The 14,874-nt window shown below is 40.5% G+C and overlaps 1 protein-coding gene across 7 annotated transcripts in view; it reads right to left on the bottom strand.

Moving 5' to 3' along the window:
* The window catches only part of TRAF3IP3 (TRAF3 interacting protein 3), a 42,389-nt gene that overhangs the window by 18,662 nt on the left and 8,853 nt on the right, over nt 1-14,874 (bottom strand). For 5 of the 7 annotated variants that reach the window (XM_082227657.1, XM_082227655.1, XM_082227660.1 and 2 more), the window contains exons 2-8: nt 13,953-14,028; nt 11,246-11,648; nt 9,902-10,037; nt 9,472-9,529; nt 9,286-9,310; nt 8,391-8,420; nt 6,191-6,286 (exon numbers count right to left, since the gene is read on the bottom strand). In XM_082227657.1, the coding sequence (XP_082083783.1) occupies nt 6,191-6,286; nt 8,391-8,420; nt 9,286-9,310; nt 9,472-9,529; nt 9,902-10,037; nt 11,246-11,587 (687 nt within the window). In that variant the 5' untranslated portion in view covers nt 11,588-11,648; nt 13,953-14,028. The remainder of the gene's footprint in view (nt 1-6,190; nt 6,287-8,390; nt 8,421-9,285; nt 9,311-9,471; nt 9,530-9,901; nt 10,038-11,245; nt 11,649-13,952; nt 14,029-14,874) is intronic. The other 2 variants (XM_082227659.1, XM_082227658.1) reach the window with 1 other exon arrangement.

The following is a 14,874-nucleotide window of genomic DNA, read 5'->3' as shown; positions in this document are numbered from 1 at the left end:
AGAAGGTTCTGAAAGAATATTTTGACCATAACCTGCATAAAGAAACTAAAATTAATGTGGTTTGGGATGCCAGTAAAGCAGTCCTTAGAGGCTTTTTGATCCAACAGAACAAATATAGGAAGAACTTGAGAGAAGCAAAGAAGGAAGAGTTAGTTAAGCAATTAAAAGAAGTAGAGAACAAATTAATAACAAACCCTGGGGATGAGAGGCATAACCAAATCTATAAATTACTACAAACCCAATACTCAACACTGCTGAACCATGAAATAGAGTGGGGAATAAAGACGATGAAACAAAGGTACTTCGAATCAGCAAATAAGACCGGTAAGCTGCTAGCGTGGCAATTGAGGAAAAAGCAAAAGCAAAAGGTGATTAACAAAATTAAATTTGAAGATCAAATAATAGAGGATCCCAGTGAGATTAAGGGAAAGTTCCTCCAATACTATGAAAACCTGTACAAAAAGAAAGAGGCAGAAGATACAAATGAGATAGGAAGGTACTTGGAAAGGAATGGGAAAGAAGATCTGTCAGATGAGGAAAAGATAGTGTTAAACGAACCAGTAACTTTGGAAGAGGTCAGGGATGCAATCAAGAAAATGAAACCCGGAAAAGCCCCTGGCCCAGATGGCCTGTCTCAAAAATATTACAAAACCCTAGAGGAACATCTGATCCCGGTACTCTGTAGTGTAATTAATAACATCCTCCAAGGAGGGGAAATACCCGACTCGTGGAGAGAGGCACATATCACATTAATACCCAAAGCAGATTCAGATACACTTAACATATCAAATTACAGACCTATATCACTGCTCAACAATGACTATAAGATCTTTGCAGGAATAATGGCAAATAGATTAAAGAAATATCTGAATAGAGCAATCCATAAAGACCAAGCCGGATTCTTGCCTGGCAGGCAGATAAAGGAGAATGTGAGGCATGTAGTTAATATAATCGAATATCTGGATCTCAGGATTGATATCCCTGCCGCCCTAATTTTTATAGATGCCGAAAAGGCCTTCGATAATGTATCCTGGCAATTCCTCATTAAATGTATGGAGAGGGTAGGAATAAGAGGGCCATTCTTAGAAGGTATCAGAGCAATCTACTCAAACCAAAGAGCGAAACTTATCATTAACGGCAACTTAACAAACTCATTTAAGATCACAAAGGGTACAAGGCAGGGGTGCCCATTGTCACCCCTGTTATTTATTATGGTCTTGGAGGTTATACTGAATAAGATTAGAGGAACTTCGGAAATAAGAGGAATTAAGATAGGCAAAAAAGAATATAAAGTCAAGGCTTATGCCGACGATCTTGTAATATCAATAGAAGAACCTTTAGAGAGGATAAATACAATCATTGATGTAATGGAGGAATTTGGGAGGTTATCTGGGTTTAAATTGAACAAAATTAAAACAAAAATGTTGGTTAAGAACTTAGACGAACAATCAAAAAACAAAATTGAATTAGAATCTGGGATAAAGATATCAAAAAAGGTTAAGTATTTGGGTATTTGGCTTTCAACGAAAAATATAAACTTGGTGGAGGACAACTACAATAGAACGTGGAGAGAATGCAAAAGAGATTTAGACAGTTGGAGTAGATTACACCTCTCTTGGGAGGGGAGAATGGCCGCCATCAAGATGAACATCCTCCCCAAAATGATATTCCTATTTCAAAATATCCCGGTAATCAGGGGCACAACAATGTTCAAGAACTGGCAGAGGACCCTTTCCAGATTCATCTGGCAGGGTAAAAGGGCCAGAATCAAATACAAGTTGCTCACTGATAAAAGAGATAGAGGCGGGTTTGCGCTCCCAAATTTACAACTATATTATGAAGCCTCGTGTTTATGCTGGGTGAAGGAATGGATAGTTTTGGACAATACCGACCTGCTGGACTTGGAGGGTTTTAATGCTAGATTTGGTTGGCATGCCTACCTATGGCAAGATAAGGGAAGAGTGCACAAAGGGTTTTCTAATCACATCATAAGAGGAGCGCTGTTGGAAGTGTGGAATAGATGTAAGAACTTGGTAGAAAAAGATACCCCGCTATGGCTGTCACCCGTAGATATTCTAGTAAACAAAAAAGTGAATATGGAAGGTAGAAGATGGACTTATGCTGAACTCTTGAAAAGATCTGAGAAAGGATGGGAAATTAGACCCTACGAAGAGTTAAAAGATAAACTAACGGGGTGGATACAATTCCACCAAATTAATTCTTTATGGAATGAACATAAAAAAGCTGGAATGAGTAAAAACAAATCCAAATTCCAGTTAGAAATAATAGAAGGGAAGTCTAAACTCCTAACTAAAATGTATAACCAACTATTAGATTGGGATACTATGGATGAGGAAGTCAAAGAGGTCATGATCAAGTGGGCTATAGACATAGGACATCCTTTAGAATATGAAAAATGGAAAAAATTATGGACCAAGGATATGAAATTCTCAGCATGTGTCGGGCTCCGAGAAAACATGGAAAAGATGATGTACCGTTGGTACATCACCCCAACAAAATTAGCTAAAATGTATAAAACCGGAGATAAGACCTGTTGGAAATGTAAGAAGAAAGAGGGAGACTTCTTTCATATGTGGTGGTCCTGTGATGAAGTAAAGAAGTTCTGGGGCTCCGTTTATGATGAACTAAAAAAGATGCTAAAGTATACTTTCCCAAAAATACCCGAGGCATTCCTTCTGGGAATGGTGGGCAGTGAGATCAATAAAGAAGACCAAACCCTATTCCAATATGCAACAGTAGCCGCTAGGGTACTGCTAGCGCAGAATTGGAAAAAACCCAGCATTCCAACAATTATGACTGGCAAACCAAACTAATTGAATATATTGACTTAGCAATAATGACGCAGAAGATTAGGCATCAGAAAAATACTAAATTTATTAATGATTGGAATAAATTTTTTTCATACATGGAGATGACGTTAGGAAACACCAAAATCACAGTAGGTATAATTTAAAAACCGCGAGGTTGAACACGACGATTAGTAAAAGATGCTGCTGTAAATATTGTTGAGATAGAGGTCTCGTCGTGGTGGTGGGAAGTCAAAGAACGTAAATATTGTATATTGATTCCGAATTATTTTACTATCCTTGTTTTTTATGTGTTTTGTTCTATTATGTATATGTTCTTTTTTAGACGTTGGATTATAATAAAAATTTTAAAATTAAAAAAATAAAAATAAAATTAATGGAGCTGGTGCCTAGGGCAGCACCCCTTGAAACACCAAGGAAAGGGGATTTTAGGTACTTGAGTCTCTTAAGGCATGGTAACAAACTAGTGCTTCCACTTGTGTCCAAAATAGGCTAACAACACCTACAAAGAGGTACTATGTTGCAGCAGACTTTCAGTAACACCACACGATCCTAAGGCAACAGAGAGACATCACATTAACAGGGCATGTCCGCACTGGAGAATTATCTAGCTGTTAATCCACTTCTTCCCTCATTCAAATTAGATCACATGTGTATGAGGAACAACTTTGGTCTTTCCTGTTCATACCAGTAGGTGTTCCCTTTTGTGTTTGTCCCCATCTTCCAGACTGCTGAATCTATTATTGCAAATTCTATTATGCCTATTAGGCACAGACAGGGCATGCACAGATAGCTGTGTGCACAACTTGGGGGCTGTTTTTAAATCTCCCTGTCCAGGAAGTGTGCAATAGCACACAGTCAAGGAACCGTAAATTCTCAGCACCCAATTTTCACGTGGTTTGCTTGTATAGTTTTCCGATTTTGTGCAAATCTGAGAGATATGGAAGGCTATGCTTTTCCATTCAAGAGCACCCCAGAAATAATTGCCTGCATAGCTGGAAAATAAAATAAAAAAATCATCAATTCTCAGCACACACACTTTTAAGATTAATGGTGCTGCTCAATATCTGGTGTGTAAATATTTAATGCTGTTTGCTTGTGCAGTTTTCTGGTTTTGTGCAAATCTGAGGGAAAGAAAAGAAAAGAAAAGAAAAGAGAAGAGCATGTGGTCCCTTCAGGAGTGTGCTGGACATAGTTATGAGTATCACTGGGAAATAAATTAAAGGATGCTACAGGACACTAGCCTATAGTTTCCCAGAGGAGCCACATAGCCATTTCCAAATCAGATTTATTTCTCTTCTCTTATTTGGAAACAAAGGGATGAAAGCTTCCCCTCACTTACACACCTGATCCTGACTCTGTGCCAACTGCTTATTTCTTTAAAAATCAAACATGGCAGAGCAAACTACAAGACACGCATCACGTCAAGTTTGCTCCTTAGACATTTTGAGGCACTGAAAATGTTAGATGCCACCTACGGTTTTAAAGAGGCTCTTATTTTTTAATTAATTCATCTCTCATCTGACATTTGCCGTGCCAAATCTCAAAGCTTCCTATCTGTGTTTGTTTTTGAAATCCCAGCAGCAGCCTATTTGTTCCTCTCCAGAGGTAAGCTGTGAAGGCAAAGGCTGCAGTGGAAAACTATTTTCTACAACATCACCGCTGAGAGGTGAAGTGCAAACCCACCTGTTGCTAAGCTGAGGTTTCAGAGACACTTCCTGCCAGCGAGGGTGTCAAGCTATTTTTTCCTCACTCCTCTTGAAGCTTGACTGAAGTCTTTCACAGAGGAAGTCTCAAACCACAGAAGCATCAAACTGTACATATTCTTTGGCATTTCTCTTCTCTCAGAGCTCTTGCTGGTCTTATTTTTGGGCAAACTACTTTGCATTGCTTTTCTTTTTTTAAACTGCCTGCAGCATTTTAAGGGCTTAACTTTCAATGCTGCCTACCTGTGAAAAGCTGTTTAGGCTGTAGAGAGGACATAACATTTTGTGGGGTTTGGGGGCAGTACAGTAAGACCATCCTTGCTGACAACCCAAACACATTTCTTCCATCCCATAAAAGGATGCACTTTTACTGGTCTGGGGGTTTTTCAATATGATCCCTGCTGAATTCACAAAAACTTGATTCCTCCTCACAAAAGAGCGATAAAGCCTGTCAGTATGGCTCCTATAGGCACCTATTTGCAAGTGGCCTATGATATTACCGCAGAAAAAACACATGCACTACAATAGCCCAGTACAGAAATGGCCTGCTATTTAAAGATTGTTTCCTTGTTTTGGTAAATCATTTCCCCCTTGCCTTTACAGAGTGAGTTCCCACTTCTAGTAGACCTACTAACACTGACCTAAAATTTAAAAACTTGATATAAAATGAGCACAAATGTTTTTCCGCCCTCTGCCCCACATGAAGGCACTCTACCGTGGAGCTAAGACTCCTACTCTCTGGTTATCTAGTCTGATCATAGTGAAACAGGGACTGGAGTCACTAAAGTGATACTGGGCAAAATCACTCTCAGAATGTGATACTTCTCTGAAATACTGCAGTGCCAGTGAAAGGCCCCAGGTCTGCTACAATCTCCTTTTTTGTGAGCCTTGTTTACACACTTTGGACAAATGTGGTGGCACATGAAGCACTTGATTGGACAGACTTACACAAGTCTCAAGCACTTAAAAAGCATTTTCTAATTTTCAGGGTGCTAACTCCACCACCTTGAATCATGGTAATAAAAATTGGGGTTTTTTAAAAATTAAGTTTTTCAAACAGAATAAAAGCCAGGTAAGAAGGAAGCAGAGAAGGTGGGATAGGAAGGAATAAACCACAATCCTGATATTCTGTCAGCTTGAACCATGCTTATAGTTTCTAAGTCCATAGCTTTTATCTGAAACACCTGATGCTTTTATGCATTTCGAACTTTGTTCTATGTAAAGCAGATAAGTCGTTTTTGCACACAGGGTCAAGTTGAGCATTGGTGCATATGAGTGCATGGCTAAATCTTAAGCGTACTTACCAGGAAATGTTCAACTCATATTTGGAATGTGGTACCTTTCTTGTCCCTCTTGTAGATGCCTAAAAAGGGAGATTCTGACAAGCACACCTTGTCACAACAGAGCACTGCACCTACTGAAATTGTGTCTTCTGCACAAGGAATGACCTGGGCCTAAGAATGAAAGGTCCAGGAACCATGTTCACTGATGCTTCTGATCTTTCTGGGTAAGATAGTGATAACATGTGTAGGTGCCTTGTCCTTACTCCTCTACCTCCTGGTAAACAGCAGCATTACGGCAAATCAAAGATCAGGTGAATGTCACCACCCCACCCTGTCACCTGCTATAGATAATCTCAGCACGGCTAATCAGTACCTTCCAAGACTTCTCTGCTGCTTGCAGCAACGTGGCAAAAAGTTCCTGTAAGATGGCCATCTTCTGCTTCAGCAGTAGCTCCCGATGAAGTGCCTCCTGAAAAAAGGAAAGGAGGAATCAGGCTCAGCAATGTGTGCAAAAGGTGTACTTATTCCCCAATGCATCCACACTATACATTTAAAGCACATGGCTTCCCCCAGAGAATCCCGGGAACTATAGTTTGCCCCCAACAGAGCTATAATTCCCAGCATCTTTCACAAACAACAGTTCCCAGGATTCCTTGGGGGAAGTCGTGTGCTTTAAATATATGCTGTGGATGTCACACCCATCTGCTGTGTCAGTAATGAGGTTTCCCTTAATCTCCCAGTAGAAATTGCTCCCAGGCTGGTTCAGAACAGCTTGACTGCTTCACACAAAAGAGGCACCCTGCACTGCCAAATCTCTTCTGGGGTTCTGATTCTGCACATGCTCTCACACCAGCTTCCCGTAAGCTGGCTATCAACCTGCATTTGTTGACCCCATTGCTCGCAAGGGGCCACCTTTAAACCGCAACTCTTCCCCTCTATCTTCTTCACTTATCTGTGCCTGAGATGCCATTTCCTGCACACCACTATTATCATTCCTGTTAGGCTTTCAGAAGGAAATCCTAGCGTTGCGTTAAGATCAGACTGCTGGTCCCTCTAGCTTGCCCTTTCCAATGACTGTCAGAAGCTTTCTAGTTACAGATAGGTAGCCGTGTTGGTCTGCCATAGTCAAAATAAAAAAATTCCTTCCAGTAGCACCTTAAAGACCAACTAAGTTAGTTCTTGGTATGAGCTTTCGTGTGCATGCACACTTCTTCAGATACACAGAAGCTTTCTAGGTTTTCAGACCTTTCCCCACCTCCAAGGACTAAGGCTGCTGCTCAACAGAGCAACTCATAGACTTCAATCCTATTCAAGCTCGCAGGTGAGTAAGTCCCAATGAACTCAAGTGGGTTCACTTTTGAGTAGATACATACACAATCATACTGCTCAGCAATAAATTGGATGGCATTGTAATGACTGCTTGATGAAACTTGTGCAAAACTGCAGATTATTATTATTATTATTATTAAAAAATGTGGTTTTGCACTAGCAGAAAGCACTTACTTGCAACTAAAGGTAAAGGGACCCCTGACTGTTAGGTTGTGATCGACTCTGGGGTTGCGGCGTTCATCTCACTTTACTGGCCAAGGGAGCCGGTGTACAGCTTCTGGGTCATGTGGCCAGCATGACTAAGCCGCTTCTGGCGAACCAGAGCAGCACATGGAAACGCCATTTACCTTCCCGCCGGAGCAGTACCTATTTATCTACTTGCACTTTGACTTGCTTTCAACCTGCTAGGTTGGCAGGAGCAGGGACCGACCAATGGGAGCTTACCCCGTCGCGGGGATTCAAACCACCGACCTTCTGATTGGCAAGCCCTGGGCTCTGTGGTTTAGACCACAGCACCACCTGCGTCCCCTCGCAACTAGTTATTGCTAATCCACCCCTGCAACTCTCCATGTACTACAGCTTCCTATGTCCTCTACAAAGATGCTTCTGATGGTAGGGGGACCTTCTGGAACAGCAAGGATATGGCAAGGAGTGATGCAGTAGGCAGGGAGAAGTTGGCTTTGCATGAATAGAACCTGAGGACTTTCCAGGAGTTCAGCCTCACCTCACCTAAAGATGCTAGGGATTGAACCAGGGATGTACTGTAGGCAAAGCAATTAATTTCATTTTAAATAATTTAAACTTTCTTTTTTAAACCTGCTGCTTGATTCACATGGGGTGGGATTATTATTTTTAAAAAAAATACTTTAAAAGATTATTAATCCATTAATCTAACTGTCTGTTTTTATACTAAACACTATTGGTAATCCAAATGTCCAGGAAAATGGGTAGCAGCCTTTACCTAGTGAAAATATGCACAAGGCCTAAAGCCACACGCTAACTTTTCTCCATTAGTATTGCCTTCAAGGTGTCTGCTAAGGCACCAAATGTGAGGAAATGTTTGACTCTAAATAATGCTTTTGTCAAGCCTCTGAGAGCAAAATCTGAGGTAATTTTCCCAATTGGTGCATGTCTCATTTACAGTTATGGTCCTATCTGAAGGACAGAAGTCCTTTCAGAAGAAACAAAAAAGTCCTGGCACAACTCTTCTTGAAAAATGTTCTGATTTAGTGTTAATTACTCACCTTGAGGTAGTTAGAAAGTTGAATAATCTCCTGAAATAAATGGATTTAAAGTTCTGCTTGAGTTGAACATGGAAGTATTAGCGTATGTCAAGGAAATTAAACAGGCACTATCAATCTGCAAGCCTCAAAACGAAGCTTGTATTCTTGGCAAGGTAACAGATAGACCAAACATTCAGTGTGTTTAGGCTATGGATACTGGTCGGCATTGCAAAGTTAAGGGTACTTGATAAGAAGTATTCAAGGCAAAGCCTTCTATGATACAAAGACTATTGGGAAAGGCAGCTCTTCCCAGCCTGGTGTGCTTCATATGTTTTGGGCTACATCTCCCATCAGTCTGGTGCAAATTGTAGCCCAAAACATCTGGAGAGGAGGCTGATTTGGAGAATAATCCACAATTGGCTGCAGCACAGTGATATGACCTGCCCAGGTTTATCCAAGATGAAAGTCACTGCATGGTTCAGTGGCCTTTAACAATTGCCTACCCTGCGACTGTTTTGAAGTCCCAGACAGGCAGCAGAAAATGAAAGTCTCATTATTTGTTTAAAAAGCTCACAAGGAAGGGATCTAGAGGTCATCCAGCTCAACCCCAACCCCATCAAAATATAATATAGGCTGTTTTCTTTGAGAAGTTTTCCAGAGCTTAGTCAGTATTTCCCCAAACCCAGTTTCAAATTGGTATGATGCTGCTGTGGTTGTTTTGCAATCCCAGGCAGGCAGCAGAAAAGGAAAGTATTACTATAAGCTAAAGTGGAAACACATGTACAGGTTCGTTTGGGCAGCTTATAGTCTTTACCACCAAATATATTTTATCTCTAGGATCTGATGTGTGCTGCTACACAGAGTATATCAGTCATTAATGTCTTAAAATAGGTTTCACATTTCTTGTATTCCATACCTTATCTAAAACTGCTGTTCCACAACTGAAAAAGAAAAAAAGGAGAAGACTATGTCAAAAGAGGATGTGCCACTATTGCAAAGAATGATGCCATAGGAAAGAGGTAAATGAACAAAAGTGTCTAGTGAATAGTATAGGTAATCATCAAATGTGTCCATACAAAAACCAAACAATGTGCTTCCTTACTCTGTCTGTTGGCCTGAGCTTTTCTTTACTGTACTCGTCTCATCTGTGGTTTGGGTACCTGTAAAAACACAAAATGAATAAATTCCATATAACTCCTTTCAAGAATGGAAAGTTAAATATGATTGGACATATTTATTTTGCGTTTACGTATGCTGTTTATTTATGAAAGGAACAGCAGAGGGGGGAAATACTTCCATTCCAGAGTCTTTGAAATGGAAGCATTTGCATCTTAATGGCAACATTTTAATCATGTTTATGGGAAATAAATCCCACTGTGTTCAGTGAGGCTTATTCCTACTTAAGTGGACATTTGAAGTCTTGCCATTATCTGAAAGAATGTCCAACCAGTTCAAGTGGAATCATGTAAAATTTAGAAATAAATTGCATACTAGTTTTTGCTAAACTGATTTCAAAGTTTGCAGAGTCTTACCTTTACAGGTTGTGTAAACTTTCACAGTGAACATGTTTTCGGGAGAGGAGTTCAAGTTGCCATGTGCAAAAGTGTCAGTGAAGCTATGATGCACAGATTTGGCATGAAGCTGAGAGGTACAGTTATCCCAAGACTCCTGAAACAAAGTAAGAACATGTCTCTCTTCAACATATTGGTCTCAAGCCACATTGAAATAGAGTTGGGTGGTATTAGTGCCAAATTACCTCTAAATTGCCCCAGTATCAGATTGTCTGCCCGTGGAAGGATGGGACGTAAAAAATAAAATAATTTGAGGAAATGAACCATTTAAGTGACAAAATAGCACTACTTTGCTATTAAACAAAACAAAAGACTGTTGTCATCACCAGTAATTGAAGCTTTCTGACTACAAGAACAAAAACTGACCCTGGAGTAATTTATGAAAGCTATTCAGGGGCTAATTTATTTATTTGAAATATTTGTTTTGATTCTTTTGTTTCCAAAACGTGAAAACAAACAAGAACGGCAGAGCTACATCTTGTAATTACTAATAGGAAGTAGTATGTTTAACATAGATTCCTTCTTATGTAGTAAGCCCTGTGTGTAAGATCCATTGGCAACTTGGAAATTTCAGTCATCACCATATTATAGTTTGTACTTAAGTCTCTTTCCCATGATCTGAATAAAAGCTTTGATAAATAGCTGTTTGATTTGTGTATGAGGTAAAATCATACCACACTATATAAAAATAAAATATTTTAGCTTTGCCCTTAGCTAATTCAAGTTGGTAAGTCATTTCCCCCCCCCCCTGCCATGGCTATTTGAAACATTTATATGCCACCGTTTAGCCAAAGATTTCTAAGCAGTTTAACAAAAGATAAAACCAGAGGCTATTCATGACTAATCCCCCAGCCTTGATCAACAGGAAGTTATAAAACATCAGGAGCGGCCTCTGTTAGAACTTTGATACAGCTAACTCAGGTATGTCCACACTGATGGGCAATGGCTCTCCAGAAGGGTTCAAAAGAAGGGATATTCCCAGTCCTATCTGGAGCTGCTGGAAATTGAACCTGGGATTTCTACCACTGAGATACAGACGTTTCTCAAGGAAAATGGGCCACTGAAGTCACTGAGGCCACATTTGTATCATTCATTTAAAGCACTATTATACCACCTTAACAACCATGGCTTCACACAAAGAATTCCGTGAACAATAGTTTGCGATAGATGCTGAGAAAGACCTCCATCATCTCATGGCGCTACAATTCTCTGAGTTGTAACAATCAAGCTCTTTTCACAGGGAATTATGGGAATTGTAGCCCTGTGCGGGGAGAAAGTCCCATTGCCCTTATGTTCAGATATTACCTGGTTAGCAGGCAAAGATCTCAAATATGCTGATCTCTCCCCTAAATCTCCAGGTTTGTTCTCAGGAACCAGGGACATGTCTGTGCCAGGAGTCAAATGCATTTCCTTCCTTCCTGGCCCTTCCATTATTAAATTTCTTCTTCTGAGGATCACTTTTTCTCGGCTTCTTTGAAGTAGCTCCTTGGCTTCTTTGCTCTGGCGTTTATCCGTGAGACGGCATGTGGTCCTGTTCCTCCTTCTGCGCAGCGTTTCTCGCTTTTCCTGCCGGCGTTCATATTTTTCTTCATAACTTTCATGCCTGGGGCCACGCCAGCCATGGGATTTGAAAATCTCTTTTATCATACTGATGGCACAAGACACGGCAGTGCAGAACACTTTCCAAATACACTTGAGAGTCACCTTCCTGGGGAAACCGTGAGAACAGAAATTCAGGATGTTAGGCTGTGGAAGATTTCTGTATACAATAATACACACAATGTATCTATAGAATAGGATGCAATTGACTCCAAAATCAAAACGTTTTTTCATAAAATCAAATATGCTGTCATGAGGGCAGGGTAACTAAATTCTGAGCTTCTGGAAGATGAAGCAAACTGTTCATATCATATTGCATATTGTGGAAATTTTACTGCTTCACTTGAGCAGGGTTATTTTAAAAGCTCCAGACCTTACTGTTCTCCTGTTATTCAAGTCTTTTGTGATTTCAACAACATGTGGGAAATAATATTTTAGAAGAGGATCATTCATCTAATTAACCTTCCTGCTCACCCCCCCCCCCAGTTTCATGTTGGACCCAAATGCAAATTCCATGATTTTTTAAAAACACGTGTGATTTTTAAAAAATGCTTACTTTTTTCAATTAAACTAAAATTAATCTACTACTAATATACAAAAGAAATCCAATGTAGTTGCCCCATATTTTGAGTATTTTTTTTATCTCCCTGAAGCTCTGTAAAGCTTTTGAACTAGGAAAATCACTGGTTAATGCACACAGATATCTGCAGTAGTGGCAATTTTTGAAAGTGGGTTTCTTCCTCCAGATGCTTTTTGCATTTCACCTTCTGCTTAGGTTTAAGGGCTGCAGAGAGTGTGCTTTGCAGATTGCTTGGGAGTCATCAAAGGAACATCTAGAGATGACAAATTCTGAGGGCACAGCTCACTGTAACAATGAGCAGGCATGCCACTGTTCCTTTAAAAAACCCCGCCACCACTTACCTCCTGTAGTAGCTTTACTTTCTCTGTTCTCCACACTGTCCAAAGGCTGTTGGATTAGGGATGCCATGTTCTATTGCTTAATGCTACACAGTTAAATATATTTATGTTCACTTTGAAGAAGGCTTACAAACTAAAGCCCGAAAACTGCAGCTAAAGGCAGTTTTCTGTGTATATCAGACATAATCCAAGTTACATAGGCAGGTTGTGCCAGAATTCAGACAGAAGAATGAATGCCTTTGTTTTGGCATTACCTTGTTACCCTGTGCCTATATAAAGAGTGATTTGTTAACCTCCTCCTTCCCTCATTAAAATCTTGACGGCTCATATGTTACAAGTACGTACGTAATTTGTCCTAGGAGTCAACTATATGAAAGGATTCGGATCTTTGCTTTTCCATCAGAAATAGAAAACAGGGTAGTGGGGGCGGGGGAAAGAGAACCCAACAAACTTCAAAAAAACCCTTATCCATCCTTTAAGCCAGTGGGATAATCCCTGTGCATATTCTAAGAATGGTGGCTGAAAGGAGGATCTCGTGAGCATGTTAGGCATTCAGGAAAGAAGGTTAGAACAGGATTGGCCTTACACTACAATTTAGTGGCTAGCAGAGCTTTATTTCTGTCCATACCCTCCCCAGTTTAACAGTTATCTAGCTGCAACAGTAAAAGGGACTTGGGTAGTGCTGTGGGTTAAACCACAGAGCCTAGGACTTGCTGATCAGAAGGTCGGCGGTTCAAATCCCCACGACAGGGTGAGCTCCCATTGCTCGGTCCCTGCTCCTGCCAACCTAGCAGTTCGAAAGCACATCAAAGTGCAAGTAGATAAATAGGTACCGCTCCAGCGGGAAGGTAAAGGGCGTTTCCGTGCACTGCTCTGGTTCGCCAGAAGCGGCTTAGTCATGCTGGCCACATGACCTGGAAGCTCCCTCGGCCAATAAAGTGAAATGAGCACCACAACCCCAGTGTCAGCCACGACTGGACCTAATGGTCAGAGGTCCCCTTTACCTAGCTGCAACAGTACACTTGACCATGAGGACTAGGAAGCTGGAACTGGTTTAAAATGCAACAGCCAGGATTTTAAGTGGAATTGCTTGCTGGGAGCGTAACTTGACAGTTTTGAGAAATGCACACTGGTAGCCAGTTCACTTCCAAGCCCAATTCAAGGTGCTGCTTTTGATGCTTACAGCCCTTCAAGCTTTAGGTACTTTAAGGATTGTCTAGTCTCATATCTACCTACCTGTCTCAGTTTTGCAATACTAAGCCTAGCTTGGTTAGCAGCATGGCAGAAAGCAACAATGTGGGCGTGGGAGAAGAAAACCAAGAGTAAAAGTGGACCAATGTCTGGAACCCGAGATGAAGAAGGAACCATAATCAGGGAAACAGGAGCAAAGGGCTCAAAAAGTTTATTGCAGAAGGTTCTGCAGATTCCAAGTATCATTACTCACAGGTTCAGTGTGTGTTTTGTATGATCTGGTCCAATTCTTCCTGCAACCTACCTCTTTCTTGGAGTCTTGATTTCCGGGCTTGACCAATGTGGAGGAAGTTTTCCGTGAACTGCAGAGGCTTCACCTACTGGGAATTAAACACATGGCAATCAAGGTGACTGTTGCTTTATTTTGATAATTGGAACAGTTATATTACTTACAGCTCAGCAGCTTGCCAAGGGCAGGGAAGCACTCGCAACAGATGCTTTGTGTTGAAGTTTGAAGAAGGCAAGCAGAAACCAGGATGTATGGCTGTGGTTGCATACTTTGGAACCATCTTCACAGTGATGCTCAATTAATACCAACATTATTATCCTTTGGCACTGAGAGAAAATCTTTTTATTCTTCCAGACTTTTAGACTATCTATTGGATCTGGCTTTTACACTGCTTTAAACTGCTGCTCTTGCTGTTTTGGGCTGTATTTTATTTTATATTGATGTTTTATTGTGTTATTGAAGGGTGATACAGAGGGATTGATTGTTAAATCACTCGGGAAACTATATGTGAGGGGAATAGGTTTCTTAAAACCTCTTAGCAACCTTAAAAACTACAGTTCCCAACATTCTTTTGGGAGATGTTCTGAATAAGGCCAGGACCCAAAGAACTATGAAGCTAGCTTTTGTAAGCCCAAGGGTTTACAGAACTTGCTTTTTTCAAGCAGCTGTCGCATGTAAAACTGCTTTTAAAACTGAGGGGTGTTTCAAAAGCAGTTCGTGAGAGATAAGGGAGGGGATCATCAGTTCAATGAAAAGTTAAAAGTTTTTTTTAAAAAATCCGTTAGTATAGTGTAATGGCTCCTTTGTGAACTTAAGTCACTCTTTGGATTCTGAGCTAACATGCCCAGACTTCCAGAAGTAATAGCCAGCACTTTCTGGCTGCAACAGCTATTCTTCATACAATGCAAAGTAAATACTCATGCTCTTTGATTTATAA

This window comes from Podarcis vaucheri (assembly GCF_965113315.1).
Source record: "Podarcis vaucheri genome assembly, chromosome: 6".
In the NCBI taxonomy this organism is placed as follows: Eukaryota; Metazoa; Chordata; class Lepidosauria; order Squamata; family Lacertidae; genus Podarcis; species Podarcis vaucheri.
This window is presented reverse-complemented; position numbering and strand designations above follow the sequence as displayed.